Consider the following 17,842-nt stretch of genomic DNA (forward strand, 5'->3'; position numbering starts at 1 on the left):
TATAGTTTCTCTTGATCTGTAGACTTTTAAAAGTAAAAAGGCAAATTACTTGCTCACACACACCCAACATACAATGTTAGGATAGGCATAGGATAACCACTGTAAACACTCTTGTTCAAAAGTGGCGAAATGGGGTGCACACAGGGGTCACTGTTCCATAGCAATCCTGAAATCCAGCTGGGCAGATGTTGGAAGTTATTCAATTAGATCTTAAGGAAAAATTCTTTATGGCTCTTGAATCTGCCCTCTGGGCTCTAAGTTCCACTTTCTGATTTATCCTTTCTTCCTATTTTTTTAAATTGAGTTATAATTCACATACAATAAAATTCACTTTTTTAAAGTATAAAATTCAGTGGTTTTTAATACACTCATTAACAAAGTTTTGCAACCATCACCGCTGTCTGATTCCAGAACATTTTCTTCACCCTGAAAAAGAAACCCATTACTAGATGAACACTCACTCATCATTCTCTTACTCTTCTCCAGGCTTTGGCAACCACTAATCTAATAGATTTCTCTCTTTGTAGATTTGCCTGTTTTAAACATTTCATATAAATGAAATTGCACTATGTGCAGCCTTCATTTAGCATGTTTTTGAGGTTCATTCTTGTTATAACATGCATCAGTTCATTTCTTTTTATGATTGAATAATTATTGTATGGATATACCACATTTTATTTATACATTCACCAGTTGACATTCATTTGGGTTGTTTCTACTTTTTGGCTGTTGTGAATAATGCTGCTGTGAACATTCATACATACTTTTGATTGAACATATGTTTTCAGTTTTCATAGTTATATACTTAGGGGTGGAATTTGCTGGGTCATATGGTAATTCTGTGTTTACATTTTTTAATGTGTTTTCAGAATTATTTTCCAAAATGGCTGCACCATTTTACATTCCCACCTACCGTGTATGAGGACTCAGATTTCTCCACATTCTCACTCGCACTTGTTATCTGCACTTTTTATTATAATTCTCCTTCAAGGTGTGAAATGGTATCTCATTGTGCTTTTGATTTGCATTTCCCTAAAGACTAATGATGTTAATCAACTTGTCATGTGTTTACTGGTCATTAGTAATATCTTCTTTGGAGAAATGTCTACTCAAATCACTTGCTGTTTTTTTATTTGGGCATTTGTCTTTTTATTGTTGGGTTATAAGAGTTCTTTATATACTTGGACAGTAGACCCTTATCATACCTGTGATTTGTAAATATTTACTCCTATTCTGTGGACTCTCTTCACTTAGTGTCCTTTGAAGTACAAAAGTTTTAAATTTTAATCAAGTTCATTATATCTGTTTTTTTCTCTTGTTGCTTGTGTTTTAGTGTCGAATCTAAGGAATCATTGCCTTAATCTAAGGTCATGAAGATTTACATGTATGTTTTCTTTCAGATTTTTATAGTTTTAGCTCCTACATTTAGGTCATTGATGCATTTTGAGTTAATTATTCTATATGGTATGAGGTGGAGGTCCAGTTTCATTATTTTGCATGTAAATATCCAGTTGTCCTAGCATAGTTTGTTGAAAAGACAATGATTTCCCCCACTGAATTGTCTTGGTACTCTTATCAAAAATAGATTAATGGTTTATCTTGGGGCTCAATTCTACTCTATTAATCTATATGTCTGTCCTTAGGACATTAACACCTAGGCTTGATTATTATACTTTATAGTAAGTTTTGAAATCAGGAATTGCTAATCCTCCAGTTTAGTTCTTTTTCAAGATTATTTTGGCTATTCTGGATTCCTTGCATTTCAGTATGCTTTTTAGAATCACCTTGTCAGTTTATACAAAAATGCCAGCTCGGGGCTTCCCTGGTGGCGCAGTGGTTGGGGGTCCGCCTGCCGATGCAGGGGATGCGGGTTTGTGCCCCAGTCCGGGAGGGTCCCACATGCTGCAGAGCGGCTGGGCCCATGAGCCGTGGCCGCTGAGCCTGTGCGTCCGGAGCCGGTGCTCCGCAATGGGAGAGGCCGCAACAGTGAGAGGCCTGCGTACCGCAAAAAAAATAAAATAAAATAAAAAATAAATGCCAGCTAGGGTTTTGATAGGGATTGTGTTGAATTTGTTGATCAATTTGGGGAGTTCTTATCATGTAACAATATTAAGTCTTCCAGTTCATGAACACAGGATGTATTTCTGTTTATTTATGTTTTGTCAAACTTATTCCTGTAAGTCTTTTCTTCCTAATACTGTTGTAAATGGAATTATTTTCTTAATTATTTCCTTTTAGAATTGTTTAGTGCCATTGTACAGAAGTAAAATTGATTTTTGTATATTGATATGGCATCCTGTAACCTTGCTGAATTTACTAGTTCTAAAATTTTGTGTGTGTGGATTCCTAACAAATTTGTATATACAGCATTATGTTATCTGTAAAAAGAGTTTTACTTCTACTTTTTCAATCCAAATTACTTTTATTTCTTTTTCCTGCCTAATTGCACTGGCTAGAACCTCCAGTACATGTTGAACAGAAGTAATGAGAGCAGGGACAAGAGTCCTTCTCTTGTTCTCATATTATGGGGGAAACTTTCAATCTTTCACCATTAAGTGTGATGTTATCTGTAGATTTTTCATAGATGCTCTTTCGTAGATTGAGGTAGTTTCCTTCTGTTTCTAGTTTGTACATTGTTTTTATCATGAAAAGGTATCAAGTGCTTTCTGCATCTATGGAGATTATTATGTGGATTTTGTTCTTTATTAATACGTTACATTACATTGCCTGATTGGTTTTCATATGTTGAACTAACCTTGTATACTTGTGATTCTTGGTCTTGATGTATAATCCTTTTTTTTTTTTAACATCTTTTTTGTAGTATAATTGCTTTACAATGGTTTGTTAGTTTCTGCTTTATAACAAAGTGAATCAGCTATACATATACATATATCCCCATATCTCCTCCCTCTTGCGTCTCCCTCCCACCCTCCCTATCCCACCCCTCTAGATGGTCACAAAGCACCGAGCTTATCTCCCTGTGCTATGCAGCTGCTTCCCACTAGCTATCTATTTTACATTTGGTAGTGTATATAAGTCCGTGCCACTCTCTCACTTCGTCCCAGCTTACCCTTCCCCCTCCCGGTGTCCTCAAGTCCATTCTCTACATCTGCATCTTTATTCCTGTCCTGCCCCTAGGTTCTTCAGGAACAGTTTTTTTTTCTTTTCAGATTCCACACAATGAGTTAGCATACGGTATTTATTTTTCTCTTTCTGACTTACTTCACTCAGTCTGACAGACTCTGGGTCCATCTGTCTCGCTGCAAATAACTCAGTTTTGTTTCTTTTTATGGCTGAGTAATACTCCATTGTGTATATGTGCCACATCTTCTTTATCCATTCATCTGTCAGTGGACACTTAGGTTGTTTCCATGTCCTGGCTATTGTAAATAGAGCTACAGTGAACATTTTGGGACATGACTCTTTTTGAATTATGGTTTTCTCAGGCTACATACCCAGTAGTAGGATTGCTGGGTTGTATGGTAGTTCTATTTTTAGGTTTTTAAGGAACCTCCATACTGTTCTCTGAAGTGGCTGTATCAATTTACATTCCCACCAGCAGTGCAAGAGTGTTCCCTTTTCTCCACACCCTCTCCAGCATTAATTGTTTGTAGATTTTTTGATGATGACCATTCTGACTGGTGTGGGATGATATGTCATTGCAGTTTTGATTTGCATCTCTCTAATGATTCGTGATGTTGAGCATCCTTTCATGTGTTTCTTGGCAATCTGTATATCTTCTTTGGAGAAATGTCTATTTAGGTCTTTTGCCCATTTTTGGATTCGGTTGTTTGTTTTTTTCATATTGAGCTGCATGAGCTGCTTGTAAATTTTGGAGATTAATCCTTTGTCAGTTGCTTCATTTGCAGATATTTTCTCCCATTCTGAGGGTTGTCTTTTCATCTTGTTTACGGTTTCCTTTGCTGTGCAAAAGCTTTTAAGTTTCATTAGGTCCCATTTGTTTATTTTTGTTTTTATTTCCATTTCTCTAGGAGGTGGGTGAAAAGGGATCTTGTTGTGATCTATGTCATGGAGTATTCTGCCGTTTTCCTCTAAGAGTTTTATAGTGTCTGGCCTTATGTTTAGGTCTTTAATCCATTTTTGAGTTTATTTTTGTGTATGGTGTTAGGGAGTGTTCTAATTTCGTTCTTTTACATGTAGTTGTCCAGTTTTCCCAGCACCACTTATTGAAGAGGCTGTCTTTTCTCCATTGTATATTCTTGCCTCCTTTATCAAAAATAAGGTGACCATAGGTGCGTGGGTATATATCTGGGCTTTCTATCCTGTTCCATTGATCTATATTTCTGTTTTTGTGCCAGTACCATACTGTCTTGATTACCGTAGCTTTGTAGTATAGCCTGAAGTCAGGGAGCCTGATTCCTCGAGCTCTGTTTTTCGTTCTCAAGATTGCTTTGGCTATTCAGGGTCTTTTGTGTTTCCATACAAATTGTGAAATTTTTTGTTCTAGTTCTGTGAAAAATGCCAGTGATAGTTTGATAGGGATTGCATTGAATCTGTAGATTGCTTTGGGTAGTAGAGTCATTTTCACAGTGTTGATTCTTCCAATCCAAGAACATGGTATATCTCTCCATCTGTTTGTATCATCTTTAATTTCTTTCATCAGTGTCTTACAGTTTTTTGCATACAGGTCTTTTGTCTCCTTAGGTAAGTTTATTCCTTGGTATTTTATTCTTTTTGTTGCAGTGGTAAATGGGAGTGTTTCCTTAATTTCTCTTTCAGATTTTTCATCATTAGTGTACAGGAATGCCAGAGATTTCTGTGCATTAATTTTGTTTCTGTGCATTAATTTTGTATCCTGCTACTTTACCAAATTCATTGATTAGCTCTAGTAGTTTTCGGATAGCATCTTTAGGATTCTCTATGTATAGTATCATGTCATCTGCAAACAGTGACAGCTTTACCTCTTCTTTTCCGATTTGGATTCCTTTTATTTCTTTTTCTACTCTGATTGCTATGGCTAAAACTTCCAAAACTATGTTGAATAATAATGGTGAGCGTGGACAACCTTGTCTTATTGTATAATCCTTTTTATGTGTTGCCTGTTTCTGTGTGATAGGGGAGTTGGCCCTTGAACAATGTGATGGATAGGGGCTGGCCCCTCATGCAGTTGAAAATCTGTGTATGACTTATGGTCAGCCCTCTGTATTTGCATTTCCACATCCAGAGATTCAACCAGTCACAGATTGTGTAGTACTGTAGTATTTACTGTTGAAAAAATCCACATATAAGTGGACCCGCACAGCTCAAACCCATGTAGCTCAAGGGTCAACTGGATTTTTGTCTGTTCATAATGGATAGTTTTCATTTCGTTTAGTAGTTTTCTTTTCATGTAATTTCTTTTTCCAGGTTTGGTATCAGGCTAATATTGCCCTCATAGAATGAGTTGGGAAGTGTTCCTTCCTCATCTCTTGTTTTGGAGTTTGTGAAGGATTGGTTTTAATTCCTCTTTAAATGTCTAACAGAATTCACCAGTAAATCTGTCTGTCCCTGGGCTTTTCTTTGTGGCAAGATTTTTGGTTACTAATTCAGTCTTTTTACTTGCAGGTCCAGGTTTTACTGTTACTTCTTGAGTGAGTTTGATAGTTTGTGTCTTTCTAGCAATTTGGCCATTTCATCTAGGATACCTAATGTGTTGATGTATAGCTTTTTTCTTTTCTTTTTTTTTTTTTTGTAGTATTTCTTGATTACCTTTAATGTTAGTGCTGATATTGCTTCCTTCATTTCTGATTTTACAAACTTAAGTGTATTCTGGTTTTTATTCTTGGTCAAATTTTTGATCTTTTCAGAGAACCAACTTTTGGTTTTATTGCTCTTCTCTGTTGTCTTTCTATTCTCTATCTTATTTTTTTCTGCCCTAACTTTTTATTTATTTTCTTCTCTGTGCTTGCTTTGGGTTTAATTTTCGATTCGTTTTCTCTTAAGGAGGAAGGTTAGGTTATTGGGTTACTGGGTTGAATTTTTTTTAATATATGTGTTTATTGCTATAAATTGCTCTCTAAGCACTGCTTTAGCTTCATCACATAACTTTTGCTGTGTTGTTTTCCTTTTCAGTCATTTGGGAGTTGATTGGTCTTGAGCATCTTCTTCCCAATTCAGTCATTTGGCTGTTTGCAGGAGACTTCAGTTCCTTTCCTTGTGAGCCTCCTCAGTGCCGCTCACAGGACAGCTTTCTCCAGAGTGAGTGATGAGAGAGCAAGAGGACAGAATAGTGTGGGTGGGGGTCACAGCGAACACCAGTATTCAGAGTATCCAGGGTATCCATATTCTTTTATAACCTAATCTTGGAAGTGACATACACTTCTGCAGTATGTTATTATTAATCACACATTCCACCCTTAATACAATGTGGAAGGGAGTACACAACCCTGGAAACCACGAGGTGGGAGTGGGAATCATTAAGGACCATCTTGAAACTGGCTACTACAAACAACTTGCTAAACTCTTGAATTAGATAAATTTGGAAAATGAAGAGATAGGGCAAAAATAAGTTATTTCTATCTTCTTGGGGCATACCATTTCCATTTGGCAACATATTTTCTCTTCTAGCCCAGGGTTTGTGAGTTGCCTGAATTTTGAAACCATCTGAGTTTATATCCCTGGCCTAGATCTTTAGTTAACTCAATGTTTTTTATAGTTTTGGTAATTTGCACAGGTATTCTAGAAGGCTCACTAATCAGCAGCTGAGCAGCATTTTCTTTGTCTCCTTCTCTTTTTTATCTTGTTTGTTTGTTTTTTGCCAAGTCCTTTGGTTTCACACATAGACTATTCCCAATATAAACAAAAACTGAGTAGATAGAATAAAGTAGCATTATCTGTTCTGCTTTAAACTTAGCTCTAAACTCAATTCTAAAGTATAGCCCTAGTCACATGATATGTCTGATCATATTTCTGTTGTTTTTTGATAAATATAATTATTTTGAATTTATAAAGTGATACTAGCCAATACATTACAGGATAATTAACCAAAATACCTAGAAGTAAATCAATATCTCCTTTTAACACATAATTCAAAGCAAGATTAGGTTTGAAAAAAGATGGAAAAGAGTGTTCACAGATGCCTTCAAGGATTCCTGGAAGTAATAGTCAAGAAATGGTATAAATTGGGAATCCTTATGTGTAACATGGAAATTTCTCGTTTTGTTACAAATCACTTTAGTTGGGTTACATGTGCTAATACTATCTATTCTGGAGCACGGTATATCACATGGGCTTAGAAATTATGTCCTTTGTGTTTTCCCAGCTAGTTAATAATTTTACATATTAACCTAGTTAGTTAATATTTTTACTTATTTGACATTTTATGATTTACGTAAAATATAACTTCTTGGCCTGCATCTTTTTGTTTCTCTTGTTATTTTCACTATAACCTAAGATAACAGTGGAGTAAATGTCAGCTATTAAAATGACAAGTACAGGAGTTCAGTATTTTATCTACAATCTCATATAACTTTAAAATATCCTGTGAGCAAGACTTATTATGACTTCCAAGGTTCTATTATCATTTCCATTTTTATGAACAGAGAAACTAAAACACAGAGGGGTATGTAACTAGCCTGAATTCAGGAAGATGGCTAAGATTTCAATCTATAGCTAAGTCTTTCTTTTTTCATTAAAATATAGTTGGCAATATTACTTTAGTTTCAGGTATACTATGGAGTGATTCACATTTGCATGCATGATGAAATGATCACCATAATAAGTCTAGTAAGCAACTGTCCTCATACAAAGTTAATACAGTATTATTGACCATATTCCTTGCATTGTATATTCTCATTTATATGTGGACTCTAAGAAACAAAACAAAAACAAACTAAGCTAAAACAGACTCATAGTTACAGAGAACAAACAGGTGGTTGCCAGAGGGGAGGAGTGTTGGCGGATGAAATAGGTGAAGGGGGAAATTAAGAGGTACAAACCTCCAGTTATAAAATAACTGAGCCACGGGCATGTGATATATACAGTTGACCCTTGGACAACGTGGGGGTTAGGAGCACTGACCCTCTGCACAGTGAAAAATGAGTCTAACTTTGCAGCGGGCCCTCCATACTCGGGGTTCCACATCTGCAGACTGACCAACCATGGACTGTGCAGTACCGTAGTATGTATTTATTGGAAAAAATCCATGTCTGTGTGTACCCGCACAGTTCAAACGCACGTTGCTCAGTGCTCAACTGTATAGCCAAGTCTTTTTTTCTCGTACTCAGAAACAAATAGTACCTCTCTTCCCTAATGGGCTCTAAACAAAGAATAAATGTGAGGACTAAAATGTTACTTTTTCTATAGGCCCGTAATCCCTTCTCAAATGTTTTTTCAGAATTCAGTGTTCTTTGTTTTGAAAGAGCTAATGTAATGGAGATGTTTATTATGTAACATCTCCAGCAGGTCCAAAACAGCACCCTGTGATCAAATATATTGATATTTCTGCAGGACCATAAACAGATTGATGTCGGCTGAGGTCACATTTTGCTATCAGATATGGTGGAGGTAGTTTTGTTGCCTTTCCTCACCTTTAAATAGTATGTTTTCTAATCTTCTTGCATTTTAGAATCATGGATCTATAAAAGTAGATGCTAGTTGGAGGACTTGCCTTCAGATCTCTTAGACAATTGCTCCAGCTAATACTGAACCCCAAAACTAAGGAGACTCAACCCTTCAGTCTCAGACAGCCCAGGATCAGGGCAGTCCTGTTCACACAGCACTGATCTGCCTGGGGAAGAGTTGAGGCATTTAAGGAGCAGAGGAGCATGTTGGTTTAGCCAAAAAGTTCGTTTGGGTTTTTCCATAACATCTTACAGAAAAACCCAAACAAACTTTTTGGCCAACCCGTTATCTCTAGAAGTAGGCCCACTTCTAAGAGGAAGAAGTATGGAGCCTAACCAAATACACTTAGTCATCCTTCCTAGTTCACCAATCATTCTGCCTCTGAAGGAGCAGAGTAAATAAAAGGATTGGGGTGAGGCCAGTAGTGTGTGTGTGAAAAAAGCCACCACCATCCAATATTAAAACTATTTATTACTTATTATATACTGTGTTTATAAGTTGTCTGTCTTTATTCCACACCTCTTACAAAATCATTCAACTGTTTTTACCTCTTGTACAGGTTTCAAGCAGAATTGTATATGACTGCTGTCCTTTATTTTGGTTGTAGCTGACCAACATGTTTTGGGACCAAGGACTGATTAAGACCCTCAGTAGTGGTACTGCTGTTTTTATAGGGGAATCTTAGTAGATGTGCACTGAAATATTTAAGAGTGAAATCTCCTAATTCTGCAGTTTACTTTCCAGTAGTTCTGCAAACCAATAAAAGTAAAAAGAAGGTGAATGTGACAGAATGCTAACAATTCTTGAATCTTGGTAGAAGCTGTGTCATTGTAGTGTTCTTTATTTTTTTGTTTCTGATTGAAATTTCTCAATATGAAAAATTGAAAAAAGAAAAAAATCCTTGATGATGACATTTAGGCTATATATGAAGTGCACATTTGACAGAATTGAAGAATTAATGGTAATAAATAGTTACAGAGTTTAGATATTTTCTTTAATAGTTAATGTGTATACCTACTCTGTTAGGTTAAAACTTGCTTGGTTACTTATATATACAATTTATGTTCACATACTAAGTGTCTTAGTATCTTGTAGAATACATTTGAATTAAAACTCTGAAAATAAGCTGTTTTTATGTCTAGTTGTTTATATTTTAGTTTGGGACCAAAAATATTTATTTTTAAGAAACAATTAAAAATGCCAAGTTTGGGGTTGATATATTCTCATAATACTAATTAAATCAACAAGGTTTTTGTTGCTAAGTCCTAGAAACCATTTGCAATTATGGACTGAATCTGAGACTTGTGAAATCATTAATTTGTAATTAAGATAAATTTAAACATAGGTATTTTGCATTCTCTTTTTTAATTCTTATTATATTTATTTCTTCCCTAGATCTTCCTCAGAACTGTGATCCTAACATTCCCCTAGTTGCTCAGGAATTAATGAAAAAGATGATACGTCAGTTTGCAATTGAGTATATTTCAAAAAGTGGTAAAATTCAAGAGAATAGAAATGGTTCAATTGGACCAAGTCTAATATGTAAGAGTATCCAAATGAATCAAGCAGAAAACTCCCTTCAGGAAGAGCAGGAAGGCCCCTTAGACCTCACTGTGAATCGAATGCAAGAACAAAATACTCAGCAAGGTAAGATTTGTGTGTGTGTATGTGTGTGTGTTAACATATAATTTTATGTTTTAGTATTCTTAAATATATATAACCTTATATTCACAGAGAAATTTACTTCAGAAGTAATATTACTTGTAATTAACCTATGTAGTATGGACTAGAGAGAAGTGCTGAATTAGAGCTTTTGTATTACATTTGACTTTGTTTATAAAACTGGAAGTGAGAGTTTCTCTCAATGTTTCTTCACAGTAAAGTGTATGGTGAGAGAATTCTAGCAAGCAACCTAAAAGGAAAGTGTACAAATAAAAAGATATATATGATAAAAATGTATTTTTGTAATGTACAGCTGAGAACATTAAGCACTTGCTGTTCAGTTTTTTGCACTTAGGTGAAAGATAAAAAGAAATAGATGACTTGTATTCAATTGTTTATGATGTAACTAGGGAAAGAGAAAAGTTAATGCATGGGATAAATATAATTAACAATATGGAGATACATTTTTCATAAGAAGCATGAATGATGAGGCGGTATTGGTCTTATCTAATTGTTAATTGAGGGAAGAGTTGTGATTCTCAGAGGAAAAGAAGGAAGACCTTAAAGTGCTTGTGGAGGATGCCAAACAAGTGTTTGCCTGGAGAAGAGAGAACAAGTAGCTTTTGTTAATACAAGTTAAGGATAGTGTTGTCGGGCCTCAAAGCCAGAAAAAATGTCAGCATTAAGTTTGATTGCAGAAGGCAATGTGGTGTTGGAGACTGTAAAGAAGAGTACACTAGTCAGTGTTTAAAGAAGATAATCTTTTCACTGTGTAAGACATTAAAATTGAGAGAGGCTGAAATATGGAAATACTTTTCTCTTTTTGCTTCCCTAGTTGTAGGTTGTTTGAGTTCATTTATGTAGTAAGATCTGAGAAATTTGAGATAATAATTAGGTAGGTTATAAGACAGAGAAAGAAATGTTGAAGATGATTTTGATGTAAGTCTTAAGGACAAAAATATATCAATACATTGAATTTTGGAAGTTAGAAAGCATGGGATTTTTAGAATTTTTGTTTGTCTTGCTTTTCCATGTTTCATACCCTCTTATATCTCTTCTCCTTTGCGGGAGGCAGTTCAGTGTTCTAAAGAGACTAAAACATAGGCTTTGGTATCTGTGACAGACTTGTGGTTGAAATCCCAGCTCTGCTACTTAAGTTACATGAATAGTTAACTTTACCTATCAGAGCTTTAATTTCCTCATTTGTTACTTGGCAATAATAATAACAAACTCACTGGAGCAATATGAAAGTTAAATATAAAGTAACCAACTCATAAAAGATACTCAGACATTAGTCTCTCCCTACTCTCTACCTCCTGTTCCCTACCACCACAGAAGAGAAGGCTTGGAAGTAACATGGTAGTTATCTGTAAATATTTGTATGGCTCTTCCACTAAAGTAGGACTGAACTTTCTCTGAATGGCCCAATGAGTAGAATTAGGATCGCTACCTAGAAGTTAGGTGGAAACAGATTTCAGGTCCATATAAGAAAGAATATTTCTAAAGATCAGACATTTTTTTTTAAAGGGGAAAGGGGAAAAGATTCCCTGGTTGCCTTATCATTAGAGGCATTCAAAAGCATCAGATGAGTGGTTGGAATAGATGACATTTTAAAAGTAAATTTCCAGTCCTTACATTCTGTGATTCTATGAATTTAAGTAATAAGGCAGACCCAAGTATATATAGAAAATAAGTAATGTAGTTATTTAAATTATTTTGATGTTCTAGGCAAAGTGCACAAATATATATGTTAACATTCTGAGGCTGAAAAGTCATTTAGTTTAGTGTGGCTTGTAGTGTATAAAGCAAGGGAGAGAATGGTAATAGGTGAGGCTAAAGAAATAGGTAGGGGTAAGATTGTGAGAAAGCCATGTAGGAAATATTAAGGATTTTGACTTTTCTTAGGGCCCTAGAAAGCTGCTAGGTTTCTTTAAGCAGAGAGTAACAAATCAGATTTTCTTTTATAAAACTATTCTGCCGTGGTATAGATTGGTAAGCTCTAACTTTGTCTACTTGCATACCAAATTTTTTTTAATGTAGCACATGTATGTGTGTATCTATACACACCAGTACCTTATATGTACTAATATTTCCACAAATTAAAATTTTTAAGGTTGAAATAAAGATGTTGTAAACAATTTTTAAATGTCTTGCTAATCGTGGTGACTTCACCCCCAGTATCTTATTACACAATGTAGACTTTGGAGCGTTTCATTAGTAATAATACAAGGTATAAATCCTTATTTCAAATGGTTTCTTAAGAACTAAAAAAACTTTTGGACTGACTTCACTGTTCATACCTTATAGTATAATTAATAAAATGCTCATACTAGTAGTAGCAGGATTAGTTCTGCCTTTGTCTATTATTTGCTAGTGCTTTTTTCACATTATTCTCACTGTAATTTTGCAACAATACTCGTTTAAGTCATTTGTTCATTTTGTGATTTATTTTATTCAGATTAGATGCTGTAATCTGTAAATCCAGTAGATAATCTAGCCATAAATAATGTAGATAATTTATGGATTGTCTGACCCATAAATCTATAGAATTATTAATCCCAAATGGTTTTACAGGTAACTTTATATAACCTTAAGGCAGTAGATAATTCTTATCTTTTACAATTTTAAAGAATAGAAAAGAGAGAAATAGTGATATAATCTTTATCAAAACAAGGCACAGATAGCAAAAGAAAGAAAATTTGCAAGCTAGTCTTATTTACAAACCTAGGTACAAAAATTCTAAACAAAATGTTGGCAAATTGAATATAGTGAATTATAAAAACATTATAAATGTTTTTATAAATTATAAATGTTTATAAACATTATAAATGTTTATATAAATTATAAATCATACAAATATTATAAATCATCTGTGGGGAAGCACAGATGATTCTGCATTTGAGACACCTTTATGATTTTACACATTACAAAAAAAATCAGCCAATATCATCCTAATAGATACAGAAAAAATTTACCAAAGCTGACACATTTATTATAAAAAATGCTTATCACCCCAAGAATAGATGAGTACTTCTGCTATGAGGGACATCATAACCAAATGATTTAAAGTAACGGACATGATAAAAATTTTCAGCATTTTATGAGACGTCTTGACTCATGTAACGTGATGAGAAAAAAAGAAATATGAAAGTAAGCAATAATAAGTAATAGTTATAAGGAAAGAATGAACAAAATTGTGGTTACTTACAAACAGTATGATTGTGTATATAGAAAATATGAAAGAATATCTATGTAAAGTTTTAGAACTGATGAAAGAGTTCAGAAAAGGTACTACTCACAAGATTAGTATGATAACATCCAATTAGAAAATCCAGTTTTTAAAAAATCTTCTACAACAGCAACAAAAGCAGGAAAAACATTAAAACACCTAAGAATGAAGCTAATAAACTAAGACCTTATGGAGAACATTATAAAACTTTATTGAAGGTTATAAAAGAAGACTCCCAAAATGAGTGATTATATTTTAAATGAATGGGAAGACTCTAGAAGATAGCAGTTCATCTTTAATGTACTTAATAATTCAGTGTCATTCTAGTCAAAATTCTGATAGGGTTTATTGTGAAAAATGACTTGCCAATCATAAAATTTATGAGTAAAACTTAAAAGAGCCAAGAATTACCAAGTCAATGTGGTGAGGGACTTCTCTAAAACATATCAAGACTTTGTATAATAATTCAAACAGGGTGCTATGGGCCATATACAAATCACTAGGACAGATTAGCAAGCCCAGAAGAGATGTCATTATACATCACCAGGATGATGGCCTGTTCAGTAAATAGTTCCAGGCCAATTGCTTACCCACTTGGAGGGGGAAAAAAATGGATCCCTACCTTACACCGCTCACAAAAGTAATTTTAGTTGGGTTAAAGGGCTAAATGTTAAAAGCAAAACTAAAAGTTAGAAAAGATAAAGGATTATATCTAAATGAATTTAAAATAAGGAAGAATTTCTTAAGATGCAGAAATAACAATCCATGCAATAATTGTGTAAATTTGTACTAAAATGTAAAACTTAAGTGTTATAAATGTCACTGTGAAGAGAGTGAAACTTCAAGCCTCAAATTTGGAGACAGTATTTACAACTGATGTAACTAACAACCATTTAGCTAATCAAACAGAACTACAGCCAATGAGGAAAACATGACACCTTAGAAAAATAGGCAAAAACAGTTATCAGAAGATTACAGAATAACCAAATAAGCAAAGTAAAAGATGCTCAAAAGAATATCCTGCTCAGCTTTCATCCCAATATAGGGTTCTTTTATTCTGTCATATAAAAGATGGTAATTCAACCTCTGATTGACAATAAGTACATGCAAAAAATCGTTGTTTGACAGCTCTGACAATTAAGCTCCTATCTCTGAAACATCCACCCTTCATTTTATATTTCTTCCATCTGCAGTAATTATTTTACTCAATAGTACTGTAAATATTTGTAGAAATTATTGTATCTCCAGACTTCTCTTTCCCATGCTAACCTTTAGGGTTTTGGGGTTTCTTTTCCATCTGCAACAATATGAGAAAATTTTTCCTTTTACTTATTATTAGTGCTGTAAATATTTGTTGAAACTATTTTGTCTGTCTAAACTTCTGTTTTCCATGCTAATCTTTATATAGCTTCTCTAATTGTTCTTCATAAATCAGTTTCCATACTTCTCATTTTCCTTGTCCTCTCTTCCACAAACTGTAGACGGACTTAAAATATTGTTGCCCTGAGAGATACATTCCTATTTGCCTCTCCATTGTACCTTCTAACCAGGTATTTCAAATATTAGAGAGATTTCTTTGTGCACTTTCATTTCTGCAGATTTGTATAAATACTCTGAGCCTCAGAAACTGGGAGAAAGTAAGTTATGAATTCTTTTGTCCTGGAGCAGTAGCTTAAAAAACAGGTAGAAATAACATTAGCATAATCAAAAATAATTTTTTTTCGATTTTAATCTGGGCCCAAAGTAAAAGCTTCTCCTGAATTCCAAAGTACAGGAAGAAGTTTGCAACTTACGGACCTTTATCATTATCGTGACAACCATGAAGAATTTACCAGTTCTGTACAAAACAAGATCAAATGTGGGCAGAGATGAAAGAGCAGCACTTTATTGGCCTTGTTGGTGGTGTTGTCTACCATGAGGTCTAGTGAATATTCTGGTAGAATTTTCATTATAGTAAATTTCTCACTTCATTGTAATTGTTTCCGTGTTTATCTCCCCACTGTAATCAACCTTTGGGAGCAGGAACCTGTGTATTCACTTTTGTATCCCCAGGGCGTGTATGATATATGACATATTGGATTTACTGGATTAAAAATCTTCACTATTTTCAAATGCTATTGACAGCTGAACTGAGAACTGATACTTGATCATTGGATTTATGGTTTTTTAGCAGTGAAATTTCTTATTTTAAACATATTGGATGGAAATTATCCTGAAATATCGTTATACTTTCTTAAACAACATATGGAACATTGTGTCATGATGAACATTAATTATTGCACTGACCTGTAATGACTTGACATTTTTAGAATTATTCTCCCTTAAGCTAACTGGCAACAGATTAAGTTAAAAATACTTTTAAGAAATTATTATTTCACATTGCTATCAGTAGGCTAAACTTTGGAAATCATGTCTCCTAGATTGAATAAGATTTTTTTTTAAAAATAAATTATGTATGAGACATATAAACTAGGCTTCAGGTAAATTTTATATTTCATTGAATGAAATATATAAATTTCAGTGATATTTTTAATTGTTATTAAGTATCCTTTGTTGCTGCTGCTGCCATTCTAGTCTGGTTTCTTGGCTGAGATTAAGGTAGGTGACACTGTCAGCTGAGATGTTAAACTATAATTAAAAGAGCAATGTATCATTTTATGATATCACGTATTATAAACTACACTGTTTATAAATGAAGTTTGTTGTTACTCTGTTAGGAAAATACTGAATAGTTTTGTTTTTTTTTAAATTTCAATTCAGAAGATATTTCCGTATCTACTAATGAAGGCAATAAAATTATCCATCTTGTTTTTCTATGCTGAACTTTTGTTTTCCAAGGCTGAAGACATATGGAAGAAAATGTTATGTTCCATGATTGAGAAGATACCGTATTTTAGTAAACCTGAAGAATAAAACATATCTAAATGATTCATGTCCCTTCTGATCTAACCTTCTCTAACTCTAGGGATAGACGAAACAGGTGGTTTTTTAAAATTCCAAATCAAAGCCATATCACTCATCTGCTTAAAAACACTTAAAAACAAAACAAAACAAAACAAAACACACACACACACACACACACACACTTTAATGGCTTTGAATTGTCCTTAGGATAAAGTCTAAAATCCTAAACTCACCAAGATCCAGATCCTACCTATCTATTCAGTCTCATCTTGCACCTTTCTTTAGTCTTCATATTGGTTTTCTCTGTTTGTTGAATGTCATATACTCTGGCTTCAGAACATTTGTACATGCTTTTGCCTCTCTGTAGAAGCCACTCTACCCCCTACCCACACCAATTTTTTCTAAATAAATTTTACTTGGTTTTTCTTCAGGTCTCCATTTAAACATCACTTCTCTAAGAAAAACCAACCCCCACACCTCCTAAATTGGATGCACACAGACATAACACATGCATTCTTACTAATTACCACCAAAATTGAGTTTCGGTCTCATATTTTCCCATAGCATCCTGTATTCTTTTGTAGCCTCATAACCCTTGTAATTGTTTCCACCATCTTATTTTGTTCTTTCTGTTTGTCCCATTTGTTAAGCTTTTTTCCCTCCTTTGTTATTTTCTTTTAGACTGCATTTTTTCTTTGCTACTTTTGAAGTTATATACTCTACTGCTGTTCCGTTAGTGGTTTCCCTAGAAATTCTTTAATGCTCAGTTAACTCAGCTGTTAATGTAAGGAATTTTTCTTTTTTTCTTTTTTTTGACTGCGTTGGGTCTTCATTGCTGCATACAGGCTTTCTCTAGTTGCGGCAAGCAGGGGCTACTCTTAGTAGTGCTGTGTGGGCTTCTCATTGCAGTGGCTTCTCTCGTTGCTGAGCACAGGCTCTAGGCGCGCGGGCTCAGTAGTTGTGGCACTCAGGCTCTAGAGCGCACGCTCAGTAGTTGTGGCGCACGGGCTTAGTTGCTCCACGGCATGTGGGATCTTCCCGGACCAGGCATCGAACCCGTGTCCCCTGCATTGGCAGGCAGATTCTTATCCACTGTGCGACCAGGGAAGTCCGGTAAGGAATATTTTAACTTCTTACCTGCCCTGACACCATAGCCATTTTATCAATGCTTTTGTTCTCTTTTTATGATACCACAATTAAAACATTGTAACTATTTTATATAATCAAGTTTTGTTTAGATTTACATACATGATTACCTTTTTCCTTTGCTCATTATTTGTTCTTATATCTCGAAGTGTCTTCTGGAATCAGAGATTCCTTTTTTTTTTTTAACATCTTTATTGGAGTATAATTGCTTTACAATGGTGTGTTTCTGCTTTATAACAAAAGTGAAACAGCTATATATATATATATATATATATATATATATATATATATATATATCTCCATATCCCCTCCCTCCTGCGTCTCCCTCCCACCCTCCCT

General features: G+C 34.5%; 1 protein-coding gene across 10 annotated transcripts in view; it reads left to right on the forward strand.

The window, feature by feature from the left end:
* Positions 1-17,842, forward strand: part of LCORL (ligand dependent nuclear receptor corepressor like) — a 160,577-nt gene that overhangs the window by 93,482 nt on the left and 49,253 nt on the right. For 9 of the 10 annotated variants that reach the window (XM_029235073.1, XM_029235075.1, XM_029235074.1 and 6 more), the window contains one exon: positions 9,958-10,209. In XM_029235073.1, the coding sequence (XP_029090906.1) occupies positions 9,958-10,209 (252 nt within the window). Of the gene's footprint in view, positions 1-9,957; positions 10,210-17,842 lie in introns of those variants that run through there. The other variant, XM_029235076.1, reaches the window with a different exon arrangement.

This window comes from Monodon monoceros, unplaced genomic scaffold (genome assembly GCF_005190385.1).
Source record: "Monodon monoceros isolate NGI ecotype Baffin Bay Population unplaced genomic scaffold, NGI_Narwhal_1 Super_Scaffold_20, whole genome shotgun sequence".
In the NCBI taxonomy this organism is placed as follows: Eukaryota; Metazoa; Chordata; class Mammalia; order Artiodactyla; family Monodontidae; genus Monodon; species Monodon monoceros.